This window comes from Triticum aestivum, chromosome 4A (genome assembly GCF_018294505.1).
Source record: "Triticum aestivum cultivar Chinese Spring chromosome 4A, IWGSC CS RefSeq v2.1, whole genome shotgun sequence".
In the NCBI taxonomy this organism is placed as follows: Eukaryota; Viridiplantae; Streptophyta; class Magnoliopsida; order Poales; family Poaceae; genus Triticum; species Triticum aestivum.
In genome coordinates, this window is record NC_057803.1 from 142,094,848 (window position 1) to 142,110,058 (window position 15,211).

Here is a 15,211-nt window from a genome sequence, read left to right on the forward strand (position 1 = left end):
ATTTGGATTTGTAAAAGTGGTTGAGGGCTTTGGCGCATATCACTAAGCATTTTGAGCAAGTAGACCATTAAGCAACACCTCATCCCCTTTTAATAGTATTGGCTTTTCCTATGGACTCAATGTGATATTGGATCACTAAAATAGAAATGAAGAGTCTTGAGCTTTTGCCAATCTTTGTCCTTAGCATTTTGAGGGGTCCACATCTCTAGCCCATGCCATTGCCAATCATTGAACTTCCTGAAATATTCAACTTGAATGGATATTAGTTCAATGAGCTATATGTTGTTATGAATTACCAAAACCACCTGCGGATTAGTTGCACTTTCAATTACTGTACCACTCTGGTGCGGAACGTGCTCTTTTCGACCTATAAGGTCCAGTAGTAACTTGATCTGAAGTTTCATGATCATCATCATTAGCTTCCTCTCTAGTTGGTGTAGGCATCACGGGAACAAATTTCTCTAATGTTCTACTTTCCAAATTGAGAGAAGGTACAATTACCTCATCAAGTTCTACTTTCCTCCGACTCACTCCTTTCAAGAGAAAACTCCTTCTCTAGGAAGGACCCATTCTTAGCAACAAAGATCTTGCCTTAGGATCTGTGGTAGAAGGTGTACTCAATAGTTTCTTTAGGGTATCCTATGAAGACGCACTTCTCCGATTTAGGTTCGAGCTTATCAGGCTGAAGCCTTTTGACATAAGCATCACATCCTGAAACTTTAAGAAACGACAACTTAGGTTTCTTGCAAAACCATAGTTCATACGGTGTCGTCTCAACGGATTTAGACGATGCCCTATTTAACGTGAATGCAGCTGTCTCTAATGCATAACCCCAAACGATAGTGGTAAATCGGTAAAAGACATCATAGATCGCACCATATCCAATAAAGTATGGTTACGACGTTCGGACACACCATTATGTTGTGGTGTTCCAGGTGGCATGACTTGTGAAACTATTCCACATTGTTTTAAATGAAGGCCAAACTCGTAACTCAAATATTTGCCTCCACGATCAGATCGTAGAAACTTTATTTTCTTGTTACGATGATTCTCCACTTCACTCTGAAATTCTTTGAACTTTTCAAACGTTTCAGACTTGTGTTTCATCAAGTAGATATACCCATACCTACTCAACTCATCTGTGAAGGTCGGAAAATAACAATACACGCCGCATGCTTCAGCACTCATCGGACCGCATACATCGGTATGTATTATTTCCAATAAGTCATTAGCTCACTTCATTGTTTCGAAGAACGGAGTTTTAGTCATCTTGCCCATGAGGCATGGTTCGCAAGTATCAAGTGATTCCAAAATCCCATCTGCATGGAGTTTCTTCATGCGCTTTACACCAATATGACCTAAACGGCCGTGCCACAAGAATATTGCACTATAATTATTAACTTTACATCCTTTGGCATCAGTATTATGAATATGTGTATCACTACGATCGATATTCAATAAACCATTCACATTGGGTGTATGACCATAGAAGGTTTTGTTCATGTAAATAGAACAGCAATTATTCTTTGACTTAAATGAATAACCGTATTGCAATAAACATGATCAAATCACATTCATGCTCAACGCAAACACCAAATAACATTTCTTTAGGTTCAACACTAATCCCGAAGGTAGAGGGAGTGTGCGATGGTGATCGTATCAACCTTGGAATCACTTCCAACACACATCGTCACCTCGTCCTTAACTAGTCTCTATTCATTCTACAACTCCTGTTTCGAGTTACTATTCTTAGCAACTGAACCAGTATCAAATACCCATAGGTTGCTATGAACACTAGTAAAGTACACATCAACAACATGTATATCAAATATACCTTTGTTCACTTTGCCATCCTTCTTATCCGCCAAGTATTTGGGGCGGTTCCGTTTCCAGTGACCATTTCCTTTGCAGTAGAGGCACACATTTTCAGGCTTGGTTCCAGCTTTGGGCTTCTTCATGGGAGCGGCAACTTGCTTGCCATTCTTCTTGAAGTCCCTCTCTTTCCCATGCCCTTTTTTCTTAAAACTAGTGGTCTTGTTAACCATCAACAGTTGATGCTCTTTTTTGATTTCTACCATCACCGATTTCAGCATCGGGAAGAGCTCGGGAATCATTTTTGTCATCCCTTGCATATTATAGTTCATCATGAAGTTCTAGTAGCTTGGTGATAGTGACTAGAGAACTTTGTCAATCACTATCTTATCTGGAAGATTAACTCCCACTTGATTCAAGCGATTGTAGTACCTAGACATTCTGCGCACATGCTCACTGGTTGAGCTATTCTCCTCCATCTTGTTGGCAAAGTACTTGTCAGAGGTCTCATGCCTCTTGTCACAGGCATGAGTCTGAAATACCAATTTCAGCTCTTGGAACATCTCATATACTCTATGGTATTCAAAATGTTTTTTGAAGTCCCGATTCTAAGATGTAAAGCATGGCGCAATAAACTACCAAGTAGTCATCATATCGAGCTTGCCAAACATTCATAATGTTTGCATCTGCTCCTGCAATAGGTCTGTCACCTAGCGGTGCATCAAGGACATAATTATTCCATGCAGCAATGAGGATAATCCTCAGATCATGGACCCAGTCCGCATCATTGCTACTATCATCTTTCAACTTAGTTTTCTGCAGGAACATATCAAAAAAATATAGGAGCTATATCGCGAGCTATTGATCTACAACATAGATATGCAAAACTATCAAGACAAAGTTCATGATAAATTAAGTTTAATTAATCAAATTACTAATGAACTCCCACTTAAATAAACATCTCTCAAGTTTATCTAAGTGATACATAATCCAAATCAACTAACCCATGTCCGAGCATCTCGTGAGATGGGGTAGTCATCAATGGTGAACATCTCTATGTTGATCATATCTACTATATGACTCATGTTTGACCTTTCGGTCTCCAGTTTCCCGAGACCATGTATGTACATGCCAGGCTCGTCAAGTTTAACCCAAGTATTCTGCATGTGCAAAACTTTCTTACACCCGTTGTATGTGAACGTAGAGTCTATCACACCCGATCATCACGTGGTGTCTCGAAATGACGAATTGTAGCAACGGTGCATACTCAAGGAGAACACTTTTATCTTAAAATTAAGTGAAGGGGTCATCTTATAATGCTACCGCCGTTCTAAGCAAAATAAGATGCATAAAGGATAAACATCACATGCAATCAAAATATGTGACATGATATGGCCATCATCATCTTGTGCTTGTGATCTCCATGTCCAAAGCATCGTCAAGATCTCCATCGTCACCGACTCGACACCTTTATCTCCATCATAGCATCATTGCGTCGAGGTCGTCACACCAACTATTGCTTCTACAACTATCGCTAATGCATAGTGATAAAGTAAAGCAATTACATGGCGCTTGCACTTCATACAATAAAGAGACAACCCTAAGGCTCCTGCCGGTTGTCGATATTACAAAACATGATCATCTCATACATCAACATACATCACATCATATCTTGACCATATCACATCACAACATGCCCTGCAAAAACAAGTTAGACGTCCTCTACTTTGTTGTTGCAAGTTTTACGTGGCTGCTACGGGCTTATAGCAAGAACCGTTCTTACCTGCGCATAAACCACAACGGTGTTTTGTCAAGTTTGGTGTTTTAACCTTCTTCAAGGTCCATCCGTAGTCAAATTTGATTCAACTAAAGTAGGAGAAACAGACACCCGCCAGCCACCTTTATGAAAAACTAGTTGCATGTCTGTCGGTGGAACCGGTCTCATGTGCGTGGACATGTAAGGTTGGTCCGGGCTGCTTCATCCCACAATACCACCGAATCAAAATAAGACGTTGGTGGTAAGCAGTATGACTATCACCGCCCACAACTCTTTGTGTTCTACTCGTGCATATCATCTATACATAGACCTCGCTCGGATGCCACTGTTGGGAAACGTTGCATGGAAAACAACAAAAATTCTATGCACACACAATGATCTATCCATGTAGATGCATAGCAACGAGGGGGAGAGTATGTCTACATACCCTCATAGATCGTAAGCGAAAGTGTTTAACAACACGGTTGATGTAGTCGAACTTCGTCGCGCTCCAATCGATCAAGTACCGAACATACGGCACCTCCGCGTTCTGAACATGTTCAGCTCGGTGACGTCCTATGCCTTCTTGATCCAGCAAGACAGCGAGGTAGTAGATGAGTTTCGGCAGCATGACGACATGGTGACAGTGATGGTGAAGTGATCTCCGCAGGGTTTCGCCTAAGCACTACAAAAATATGACCGGGGGTGTAAACGGTGGAGAGGGAGCCGCACACGGCTAGGTAATTGTCTGTTGTGTGCTAGGCACCTCGCTCCCACATATAGAGCAGCCAAAGGAGGCGCCCAAGTAGGAGGAATCCTACTTGGGGTCCCTCCCAAGCACTCCCCCTTTTCCTTCCCTAGGGCTGGCCAAACAAGGGAGGGGGCGCACTAGCCCCCTTTGTTGGCTGGTCTGTCCCCTCCTTTGGCCCATAAGGCCCATAACTTGCCGGGGGGTGCCCGGAACCCCTTCCGGTGACCCGATTCCTTCCTGGTACGTCCCGAAACACTTTCGGTGTCCAAATACCATCGTCCTATATATCAATATTTACCTCTCAAACATTTCGAGACTCCTTGTCATGCTCGTGATCTCATCCGAGACTCAGAACAACATTCAGTCACCAAAACATATAACTCATATAACACTATATCGTCAACGAACGTTAAGCGTGCGGACCTACGGGTTCGAGAACTATGTAGACATGACCGAGACACCTCTCCGGTCAATAACCAATAGCGGAACCTAGATGCCCATATTGGCTCCTACATATTATACGAAGATCTTTATCGGTCGAACCGTTATGACAACATACGCAATTCCCTTTGTCCATCGGTATGTTACTTGCCCGAGATTCGATCGTCAGTATCTTCATACCTAGTTCAATCTCGTTACTGACAAGTCTCTTTACTCGTTCCGTAATACATCATCCTGTAACTAACTCATTAGTCATTTTGCTTGCAAGGCTTCTTATGATGTGTATTACCGAGAGAGCCCAGAGATACCTCTGCGATACTCGGAGTGACAAATCCTAATCTCGGTCTATGCCAACTCAACAAACACCTTCGGAGATACCTGTAGAGCATCTTTATGATCACCCAGTTATGTTGTGACGTTTGATAGCACACAAGGTATTCCTCCAGTATTCGGGAGTTGCATAATCTCATAGTCGAAGGAATATGTATTTGACATGAAGAAGCAATAGCAACAAACTAAACGATCATTATGCTAAGCTAACGGATGGGTCTTGTCCATCACATCATTCTCCTAATGATGTTATCTCGTTATCAAATGACAACACATGTCTATGGTTAGGAAACCTTAACCATCTTTGATCAATGAGCTAGTCTAGTAGAGGCTCACTAGGACACGGTATTTGTTTATGTATCCACACATGTATTTAAGTTTCCAATCAATACAATTCTAGCATGAATAATAAACCTTTATCATGAATAAGGAAATATAAAATAACAAGTTTATTATTGCCTCTAGGGCATATTTCCTTCAGATCAATGATTAGGCATAATGGGCTAGGGGTAGCTTTCTTTAGCATTGATATTTTGAAAGATATAGTTGCTTGTTAGTATGGTTGAGTATTGATGTCTTAATGTCAAATTATAGATTATTGATTCGAATCATTCAAGTCCGAATGTCCATGCTACAAAAGAAAAGAGTATATGATGAATATGATAGTAGCATTCCACATCAAAAATTCCGTTTTCAATTGCTACTTTATCATGATAAGTTTTTATGAGAAAGAGTTGTTGTTATGATGCTAGGAAAAGTGATTGAAATTATCATTGATCAAACTTATGCACTATCTAACATTCACACTTCATAAATTATTTCTTTTATCATTTACCTACTCGAGGACAAGCGGGAATTAAGCTTGGGGATCCTGGTACGTCTCCAACGTATCTATAATTTATGAAGTATTCATGCCATGTTTACAATAGTTCTATATGGTTTTGGTATGATTTGAATGGAACCAACCCGGACTAACGTTGTTTTCAGCAGAACTACCGTGGTGTTGTTTTTGTGCAGAAATAGAAGTTCTCCAAATGCAACGAAACTTTTTGACAATTTTTTTGGAACAAAAGAGGCACTAGAAGCTTCGTGGGAGGACCAGAAGGTGAAGGGGGTGGCCACTACCCACCAGGGCGCGTTAGGGGCCTTGATCCTGGGCTAGTGGGTAGTGGGCACCTCGTGGCCCATCTGGACGTGAGACCGACGCCAAAAAGCCATATAAATACAGAAACCCCCAAAAATTACCCTAGATCAAAAGTTCTGCCGCCGCAAGCCTCTGTAGCCATGAAAACCTGATCTAGACCCTGTTCTGGCACCCTGCCGACGGGGGGAATCATCACCGATGGCCATCTTCGTCATCTGGCGGCCACCAAGATGAGGAGGGAGTTGCCCACCCTTGTGGATGAGGGTTTGTACCGGTAGCTATGTGTTTAATCTCTCTCTCTCTATCTTTCTCTCTCTCTCGTGTTCTTGATTTGGCACAATCTTGATGTACGCGAGCTTTGTTAATATAGTTGGATCATATGGTGTTTATCCCTCTCTATCAAATACTTTTATGGATTTGAGAGCACTTGATGTGTGTCTTGCTATGAATACCCGTGGTGACAATGGGGTATCATATTGATTCACTTGATATTTGTTTTGGTACTCAATTCGCGGACACCTAAGGTGACATTGGGGTAATCTATGCATAGGGGTTGATGGATGTTTTCATCCTTGTTTTCCTGGTAGGAATCTTGGGGCACTCTTTGAGGTTCTTTGTGTTGGGTGGAGTATTATGAATCTGAAATTGTTTGATGCATATCATATAATCATCTCACCGATATTCGTGGTGACATTGGAGTATCTAGGTGACATTAGAGTTGGTTGATGTGTATCATTTGGTGTTATTTTAGTACGAACTCTTAGATAGATCGGTCGGAAAAGATAACTTGGTATTATTTTAGTACGAACTCTTGGATGGTTCGATCAGAAAGGATAACTTTGAGGTGGTTTCGTACCCTACAAACACTTTCTTCTTATGTTCTCTGCTAGACAAGAACTTTGGAGTGATTCTTCATTGCATGTTGAGGGATGGTTATATGATCCAATTATATTAGCATTGTCAAGAGATTGCACTAGCGAAAGTACGAACCCTATGCCTTATTTTCAAGCATTGCTATACCGTTTGTGCTCACTTTTGTCACTTGTTATCTTGCTATTTTTATTGTTCCTATTATAAAAATCAATATCTATTATCATTACTACACTTGTATCACCATCTCTCCACGAACTAGTGCACCTATACAATTTACCATTGTATTTGGTGTGTTAAGCACACAAGAGATTCTTTGTTATTTGGTTACAGTGTTGTTTGAGAGAGACTATCTTCATCCTACGCCTCCCATGGATTGATAGATCTTAGGTCATCCACTTGAGGGAAATTTGCTAATGTCCTATAAAATTCTGCGCTTGGAGGCCCAACACGAGTCTACAAGAACAAGTTGTGTAGTGGACATCAATGCACGCGGGAGAAGTATCAAGTAGTATACCATCCTCGAAGGGGTCAAGCGGACACGTGTAAAGGACATGATTTACCTTTATGTATGTGAAGTAGATGTCACACGTGTCACTTGGTAAACGGACTTTTGACATGATGATGTCCGTAGGATACTCCGCATCATCTGGGCTCGACGCCGAATTAATGGAAGACGAGCGGGATGATTTCGATGTTGACCTATCATCGAGCGCCACACTGCTGGTGAAACTGTCGTCCTCGTCGCCGCTCAACATGGCTGTGGTATATATACAAACCACGAGAAAGCGAGATTGCAGAGTGTGTGCAAGTGTGTAGCACGGCCGGCCGAGACGATGAAGATGATGGACACTGAAGCGGGGTATGCAGAGAAGAGGAATGACAATTGAAGCGGGGGATTGACGGGTTATCTAACCGCCTTGGCAGACGGTTAGAATACTGATATATCAACTGCAATTATTAGTACCTAGTCGCTCTAAATTCCCGCGGTTACGCAATTCTCAATGTCATAATTACACACATGGGTTGAAGCGTCTAGATGTGAAAACAAGCATTTTTCAAACTTCCTCCATACCGGCGACCAAGGCGGGGAGAAACGAGAAACTTGATGTTTATTTGATAATCAATACCATTGCGTGTAGAGAATTGACCGTTGCATGTTAATATTTTTAAAAATCATGGTGAACAAATTTTGAATACGATGAACATTTTTGAATTAGATGAATTGTTTTCATTTTTTGAACTTGATGGACAAATTCTCAATTCAAGATCACTTTTTTGAAAAATCGGATAATTTTTTGTAAACCGGATGAATTTTGAATTTCATGGACATTTTAAAAAATTATGGTGAACAAATTTTCAAATTCATGAACATTTTTTAATTCACTTATAAAAAAATGTTCAAGATTAAAAAAAAAGTTCACAGAAATGCAAAAAGAAAAACAAAGAAGAAAAGATGGAAATGAGAATAAGAATACCATCCCATTAAAATAAGAATACCCTTTGCAAAAAACATAGAAACATAAAATAAGAATGTCATTCTAATTTTTTGCAACGATGGTATTCTTATTTTTAATTTTTAAGGGGATGGGAAGCATAAAAACATAAAATAAAATAGCAGCACCTACGCGCCATATAGAAACCTCTAGCGATTTATTCGCTGTGGCACAACCCATCGTTCCCAAAAGCCCATTTAACTCTTTTTTCTTAAAAAAAATCTTAGCAAGGGAAGAAAAAACCCAAAATGTCATGATTTAATTTATGTAAGAAAAATGTCATTCTACTTTATAAGAACTACCATATCTTCAATTTATAAATTTGCAATGAGTATGATAAAAAAAAGTAGTGTGATCCACAAAATGAAAATGCCATGCTAAACGTTAAAAACTAACATCCTCTACATAAAAAATGTTTTATTTTGATAAGCCCCAAAATTAGATTATATATTCTCGTTTTGTGAAAAAACAAAAGAAATTCACACAACATGAATTGCCATGGTCAATAAAAAGTTGGCATGCCCTTAATAATAAAAATGCTAGCCCATTAAAATAAGAATACCATCTTTGCAAAAATAAAAATACCATCCCCTTCAAAAATTAAATGCCATCATCTCAATAGTAAAAATGTCATCCTGTTAATAAATAAATATTCCATCCTCTTATAGTAATTAAAAATACCATCCTCTTTAAATTTAGTAACTAAAAATGTCATCCTCTTTAAATTTAGTAACGAAAAACCACACACACACATGAATTGCCAAGGTCAATGAAAATTAGCATGCCATTAATAATAATAAAATCACTTTTGTTAATAATAAGAATGACATCCTGTTAAAGATAATGCCAGCCTTAGAAAAAATTAAAATGCCATCCTCTTAAATAAAAAAACTTGCTGCCCTCTCAATAATAAAAATGTCGTCCTCTCAGTAATTAAAATTCGGGATTTTGGGGTTTTTACCCTCTCAATAATAAAAATGTCATCCTTTTATATGACAAAATGTTTCCTACCATCAGTGGTAGTTACCACCACTTGCGTTTTGTATATTGTATGTAGTATTTGTCAAAATCGAGAGTATGTATATGTATTATGTAGTATATAACAATGTTTAGGTAGTATATATACTATTTTAGGTAGTGTTTATCATATTTTGAGCATACTTTTTTACATACAAATATGTACGTATTTCATAAATATAACCAAAACTATGGACTCATATCCAAAAAAAATTCATGTAACTTGCTTTGAAACATCTTAGATTTAGTATATAAACATATTTAGAATGATAATGTAGTATATATAGTACTACATGATATTATATGAGACATGTGGGGTAATTACTCCTAGGTGGTAGGATGTAGTTTCTTCATCCTTCGGTCCATTGGATATCGTGCCCGCCACCTTAGCAAAATGTCGGGAGTTCGAACCTCCGTCGTGCACATTCTTCATCTAATTTTTGGATAATAAAAAGAGAGCGTACACGGTGTTAGCCAAGATTCATGCAACGGCAGGGAATGCATTCGCCGGGATTACCACCTAACGAACGTTCGCCAGATAACATTTTTGTTTTTAAATACCATGTAAAACACCATTTTTTTAATATGCGGTGTATATATATCTACAAAAAAATCAAATGCCACATACTCCCTCTGTTTCTTTATGTAAGATGTATTATTCTCGGTATGGTCACCAAGACACAAAATTATAGACATGTTAAGACCAAATTACCCTTGGCAAATCTATTGGTTAGTGGCAAGTAAATTAATTAGTCTAGGAAAGTAAAAGATACATGCAATCGACAGAGAGATACTTTCCTTTTTTTTTGCTACAAGGAGAGATACAGTCAATCAGGAAATAGATACTTTCCCTTTTTCTGAAGGGGTAGCAAGGGAATTATAAGGAATTACAAGAAATGCATCTTACATTGTGAAATTTTATCGAAATACAAATACACCTTATATAAAGGAACGGAGAGAGTATTAACAAATCCAATTTTGCCAAGTCTCAGTTGACTGAGACTTCGTTATGTCTCAGTCGATACTATCTTCCTTTGATTTTGCATGGATATTCATGCAAAAAAAAGTTATTTTCGTTTTTTTCTCTTCTTCTTATATACTATATCGTTTGAGTGAGACCTAGCCGCACTCTAACAAATTTGCAAAACAGCGCAGAAATGTGGCATGAAATACAAAATCTGGTTCGGAAAACAATTATAATCTGAAAAAGCAAGTGGGAGTAGTGGTAAAATTGAGCAAAGTGATTCGTGAGCTGAGCCGCTGCCGCTGACCCAAGCGAGCTGCCTCCCGTCCTCTCCGGACACGGCTCCTCTGCCGTGCGCTAGGTGACGTTGGGTCGCTGACATGTGGGCCAGATTTCCCACAGACCCACATGTCAGTGGTAGAACGGCAGGCTGCCGAACGGTAGAGGATCCTCGCGCGTCCTCTCCTCCCCACGGAGCCGCTCTTCTCAAAGGCGGGAGGAAAAGAGGGCACGGCGAGAGAGATAACCCCCCGAATCCCCAAAATCAGAGAGCGCACAAGTAATAAAACCGAAGCGGCAGATACAATAAGCCGCCGCCACCACGCCACCGCCGCTGCAGAAAAAGGCAAGCAGTCGCACGGGGGAATCGCCTCGCCTGTGGCCGCGGTGGGTTGGTGGGTGCGGGGTGCCGTCGCCTCCTATTCTCAAGTCTCAACCCCACTCCCCATTACCACGCTTCGCCTGGATGCCCTCTCGCTTCTCCCCCACTCCACGCGCCGATCCGCCAGCCAAGAAACCACGAGGCGATCCAGTTGAGGAGGAGGAGGACGAGGAAGGAGGAGGAGGCGAGGTATCCGCGCTGACTCTGCCGCGAGCTGCCCCCTTTTAGCCCCCAGCCCTGGCCACGCTGCCGCTGGACGACGCCATCGCCCACCTGCACGCCGTCTTGGGGTGGTCGACCAGCAGCCGTGGCCGGCCCGGCGCCAGCAAGCGGTGGCAGCGCACTAGGCGGAGCGCGATGCTATGGGCAGCGCGCCTGTCCGGCTTCTTCTCCGCCGCCATGCTGATGGTGGTCCTCTCGCCGTCGCTGCAGTCCTTCCCGCCCGCCGAGGCCATCCGGTCGTCGCAGTTCGACAGCCACGTCCGCTTCCCCGGCCAGATCGCCGGGGGGGCCAGGGGCCTCCCCTTCCGCCGCGCGCCGTCCTTCCGCAATGCCGCTGACTGCGGCAACGCCACCGGCAGCAATGTCTGCGACCCCTCGCTCGTCCACATCGCCATTACTCTGGACGAGGGCTACCTGAGGGGCTCGGTCGCCGCCGTCCATTCCGTGGTCCAGCACGCCATGTGCCCGGAGAGCGTCTTCTTCCACTTCCTCGTCTCCGACCCCAGCCTGGGCGACCTCGTCCGCGCCGTCTTCCCGCAGCTCCGGTTCAAAGTCTACTACTTCGACCCCGCGCGCGTCCGGGGGCTCATCTCGTCGTCGGTGCGCCAGGCGCTGGAGGAGCCGCTCAACTACGCCCGCAACTACCTCGCCGACCTCCTGGAGCCCTGCGTGCGCCGCGTCATCTACCTCGACTCCGACCTCGTGCTCGTCGACGACGTGGCCAAGCTCTGGCGCACCGACCTCGGCGGCCGCACCGTCGGCGCGCCGGAGTACTGCCACGCCAACTTCACCAAGTACTTCACCGACCGGTTCTGGTCGGAGGAGCAGTTCGCCGGGACGTTCGAGGGCAGGCGGCCGTGCTACTTCAACACGGGCGTGATGGTGCTGGACCTGGCGCGGTGGCGGCGCGCGGGCTACACCCGGCTTATCGAGCGGTGGATGGAGATACAGAAGTCGGCGCCCGGGCGCATCTACGAGCTGGGGTCGCTGCCGCCGTTCCTGCTGGTGTTCGCGGGGCACGTGGCGGCGATCGAGCACCGGTGGAACCAGCACGGCCTGGGCGGCGACAACATCCTGGGCAGCTGCCGCGACCTCCACCCGGGGCCGGTGAGCCTGCTGCATTGGTCGGGGTCCGGCAAGCCGTGGGCGCGGCTGGGCGGCGGGCGGCCGTGCCCGCTGGACGCGCTCTGGGCGCCGTTCGACCTGTACGGCCCGGCCGCCGTGGAGCCGTCCCGGTAACCAACCAACCGCAAACAACACTACTACTACAAAGATTCTTTTCCTTCTTTCGCCGACCCGTATAAATCCTGAGCTCTAATTCTTGGTCACCGTTACATGTTCAAAAACCTATATATTTTTTCTCCTCCTTCCCGTTCTCTTTCAATTTCTTCTTCTGTTGAATTAAATGTTTTGTGCCACTCCTAGATTGTTCGTGTTCGTCCCACATATTTTTGGTCGTTTGTTTGGTGCTACAAAAAAGGTCATTTGTATCATACTACCATACACTCTACAGAGCTGCAGCCTCATCATGGCATCATGGTGATGGTGATGATGATGATGATATAAATAAATAAATAAATAAAAGCAGAGGGAGGGAGGGAGAGAAACAGACTTTGCACATTTGTTGTTCGTCTTCCCCTTAAATGGCAATAGTATCTCACTCCCTGCTGTTTGGTTTGGTGGCTTGGTCTGTTGTACTGGTGCTCTGGCAAACGGTGGCAATCAATCAATTGAATTCGCACATCCATCCCCCTGAAGGGTCAGCCGGTCCAATGCAACACCTGCACAAGCCTTAACGCTGCTGGCAGAAGAGAAGTGTCCTACCACTCCTACTCCATGGACCGGTTCATTGGGAGGGATGGCTCATGTCGAAATCGCTGGCAGACATGAGTAACTTGGAATCCTCCCTTTGTGGCTCGTGCACTACGGCGGCTGACACCAACAACCATTTCGAGCCTGAGCACTCGCGATCTGCCGATGGATTCATCATCAGTTAATTATAGGGAGAGCGTTTCCGTTAAGCTCCCGACCCGACGACTGAAAGATGATGGATGGGCGGGCGGTGCGGGGGGAGGACGTGGAGGGTTGCAGCGGGCGAGCAACACGGGACTTGTGAGCTACCGCGCGCCCGTCTCCTCCTTTTCGAGGGCCCTTTCCGGTGGGGCCTCACTCGCCACTTGCTGGGCTCGCCGCTTTATTCTTTCTTTTGCAAATCATTATTGTGCTTTCCCTCTCCGTTGATCAAACATTTTCTTCTCTCTTCTTTTGTCCCGAGCCCTAGATCAGCACCTCATCCCTGGTATATAGAGGCCTGCTAAAAGGTCTCCTCATCATCTCACTTTCCTTGCCAGCCCCCACTAAGCATCTGGTATCTGTTTGTCGACCTCCCGCCCGATACGTGCGTCCAACCATATGTTTCTTTGCTGCTGCTATTGCTGAACGTTGTAGAAGGAACATTTCGTGTCATTTGTTCCCTGGAATCAATCGTATCGTACCCGAGCCTTCACTCGCGGTCGTCCCACTCACCCGACCCGACGGAAGGGGAGGTGGTGAAGGGCACGTCCCCGCTCGGTGCCCGCCACACGCGTCGGTTTCCGCCCTCGCCAGGCGCGGCCTTGGTGTGATGTGCGCGACGGTGACGGTCTAACCGACGCCCATTTCCACCTTTTCACGTGTTGGTTTCTTTGCTTTTTCTTGCTGTGTCATTTAGGGTTCAGAAATCATCTGCTGTTGATGCGTTCCTTGTGGTTCGTTCCGCGGTATAAATTCCTCTCCGAGCTCCGTTTCCCAAAGGTACAGTGTGTTCGGTTCTTTTAGATGATAGATAAGATAAGAAAGTACAGTGTTGATCATTCGTAAAGCCAACGCTAAGCTAATCACTCCAATCTGATTGCATTTCTGTTTGTATGCTAGAGTTCTGGTGCACCTAACGTCCTCTTGGCCGCCCTTTTCTTTTTCTTTTTGCGAGGACCCAAGAAACAAACATTTGTTCCGTTTTGATTTGAACAGCTGCTAACGTTGGATTCGCTCGTGACACTGAAGCACGTACGGACAGCGCACACAGATTGGCCGAGTAAAAACGAGAGAGTATTTTCTGGTTGGCATGCCTGCAGGTGCTTGGCTTTTCTACAGATCGGGCTAGCTAGCAGCGCCGAACGTAGTTTTGGTTGTGTTTTGTTGCCCAAAGCCATGAATGATACCTTTCTTGCCGTCGCTCCGGCAGTTCCTTGTCTCGGGACGGCAGAGTAGAAGAAGGCTAGCTAAGCTAGAGAGACAAAATGTTGGTGGCTTTCTGGAACCCTTGATAGTATACGCTGCCGTCCCCTCTGCCTGCCCTTGAAGTGCCGTATCGCAATACTCTATTAGGAGCAGTCGACCGATGGAGACACGTACGGGGTGGTCCTCGATCGCCATGGATCCATGGATGTGCACTTGCAGGAGGCGCCGGGTTCCGGTGGGCTGGCCTACCGGCCGGCGGTTGGCGTGTCAGCGTCGCCCGAGCACGACCGACCGCCCCCGCCAACGCCAACGCGCGAGGAGGAAAGCCAATCCCCAAATGTGATCGCCAAGGGCCACGCCCACCGGCCTTGTACGTGACATGCCAATCCAAAGTAGTGATCTAAACGCGTTTATATTAGTTTACAGAGGGAGTACGTACTATCTCAGCGATGTTGGGTCTAAAGGAAAGCCGGCTTGGATTGGTGCGCGCGCACGCACGCACGCACGGGTGGTAGGTGCGGTGCGGCC

The 15,211-nt window shown here is 44.6% G+C and overlaps 1 protein-coding gene across 1 annotated transcript; it reads left to right on the forward strand.

Moving 5' to 3' along the window:
• The first annotated feature begins 11,097 nt into the window (after positions 1–11,097).
• Positions 11,098–13,086, forward strand: LOC123085634 (probable galacturonosyltransferase-like 7). The gene has a single exon (XM_044507301.1). It carries the CDS (start codon positions 11,600–11,602, stop codon positions 12,701–12,703), a length of 1,104 nt encoding a protein of 367 aa, XP_044363236.1. The 5' UTR covers positions 11,098–11,599; the 3' UTR covers positions 12,704–13,086.
• The last annotated feature ends 2,125 nt before the right edge of the window (positions 13,087–15,211 follow it).

Coding starts and splice junctions, on each gene's coding strand:
- LOC123085634 (XM_044507301.1), top strand. CDS start 11,600: ATGCTATGGGCAGCGCGCCTGTCCGGCTTCTTCTCCGCCGCCATGCTG.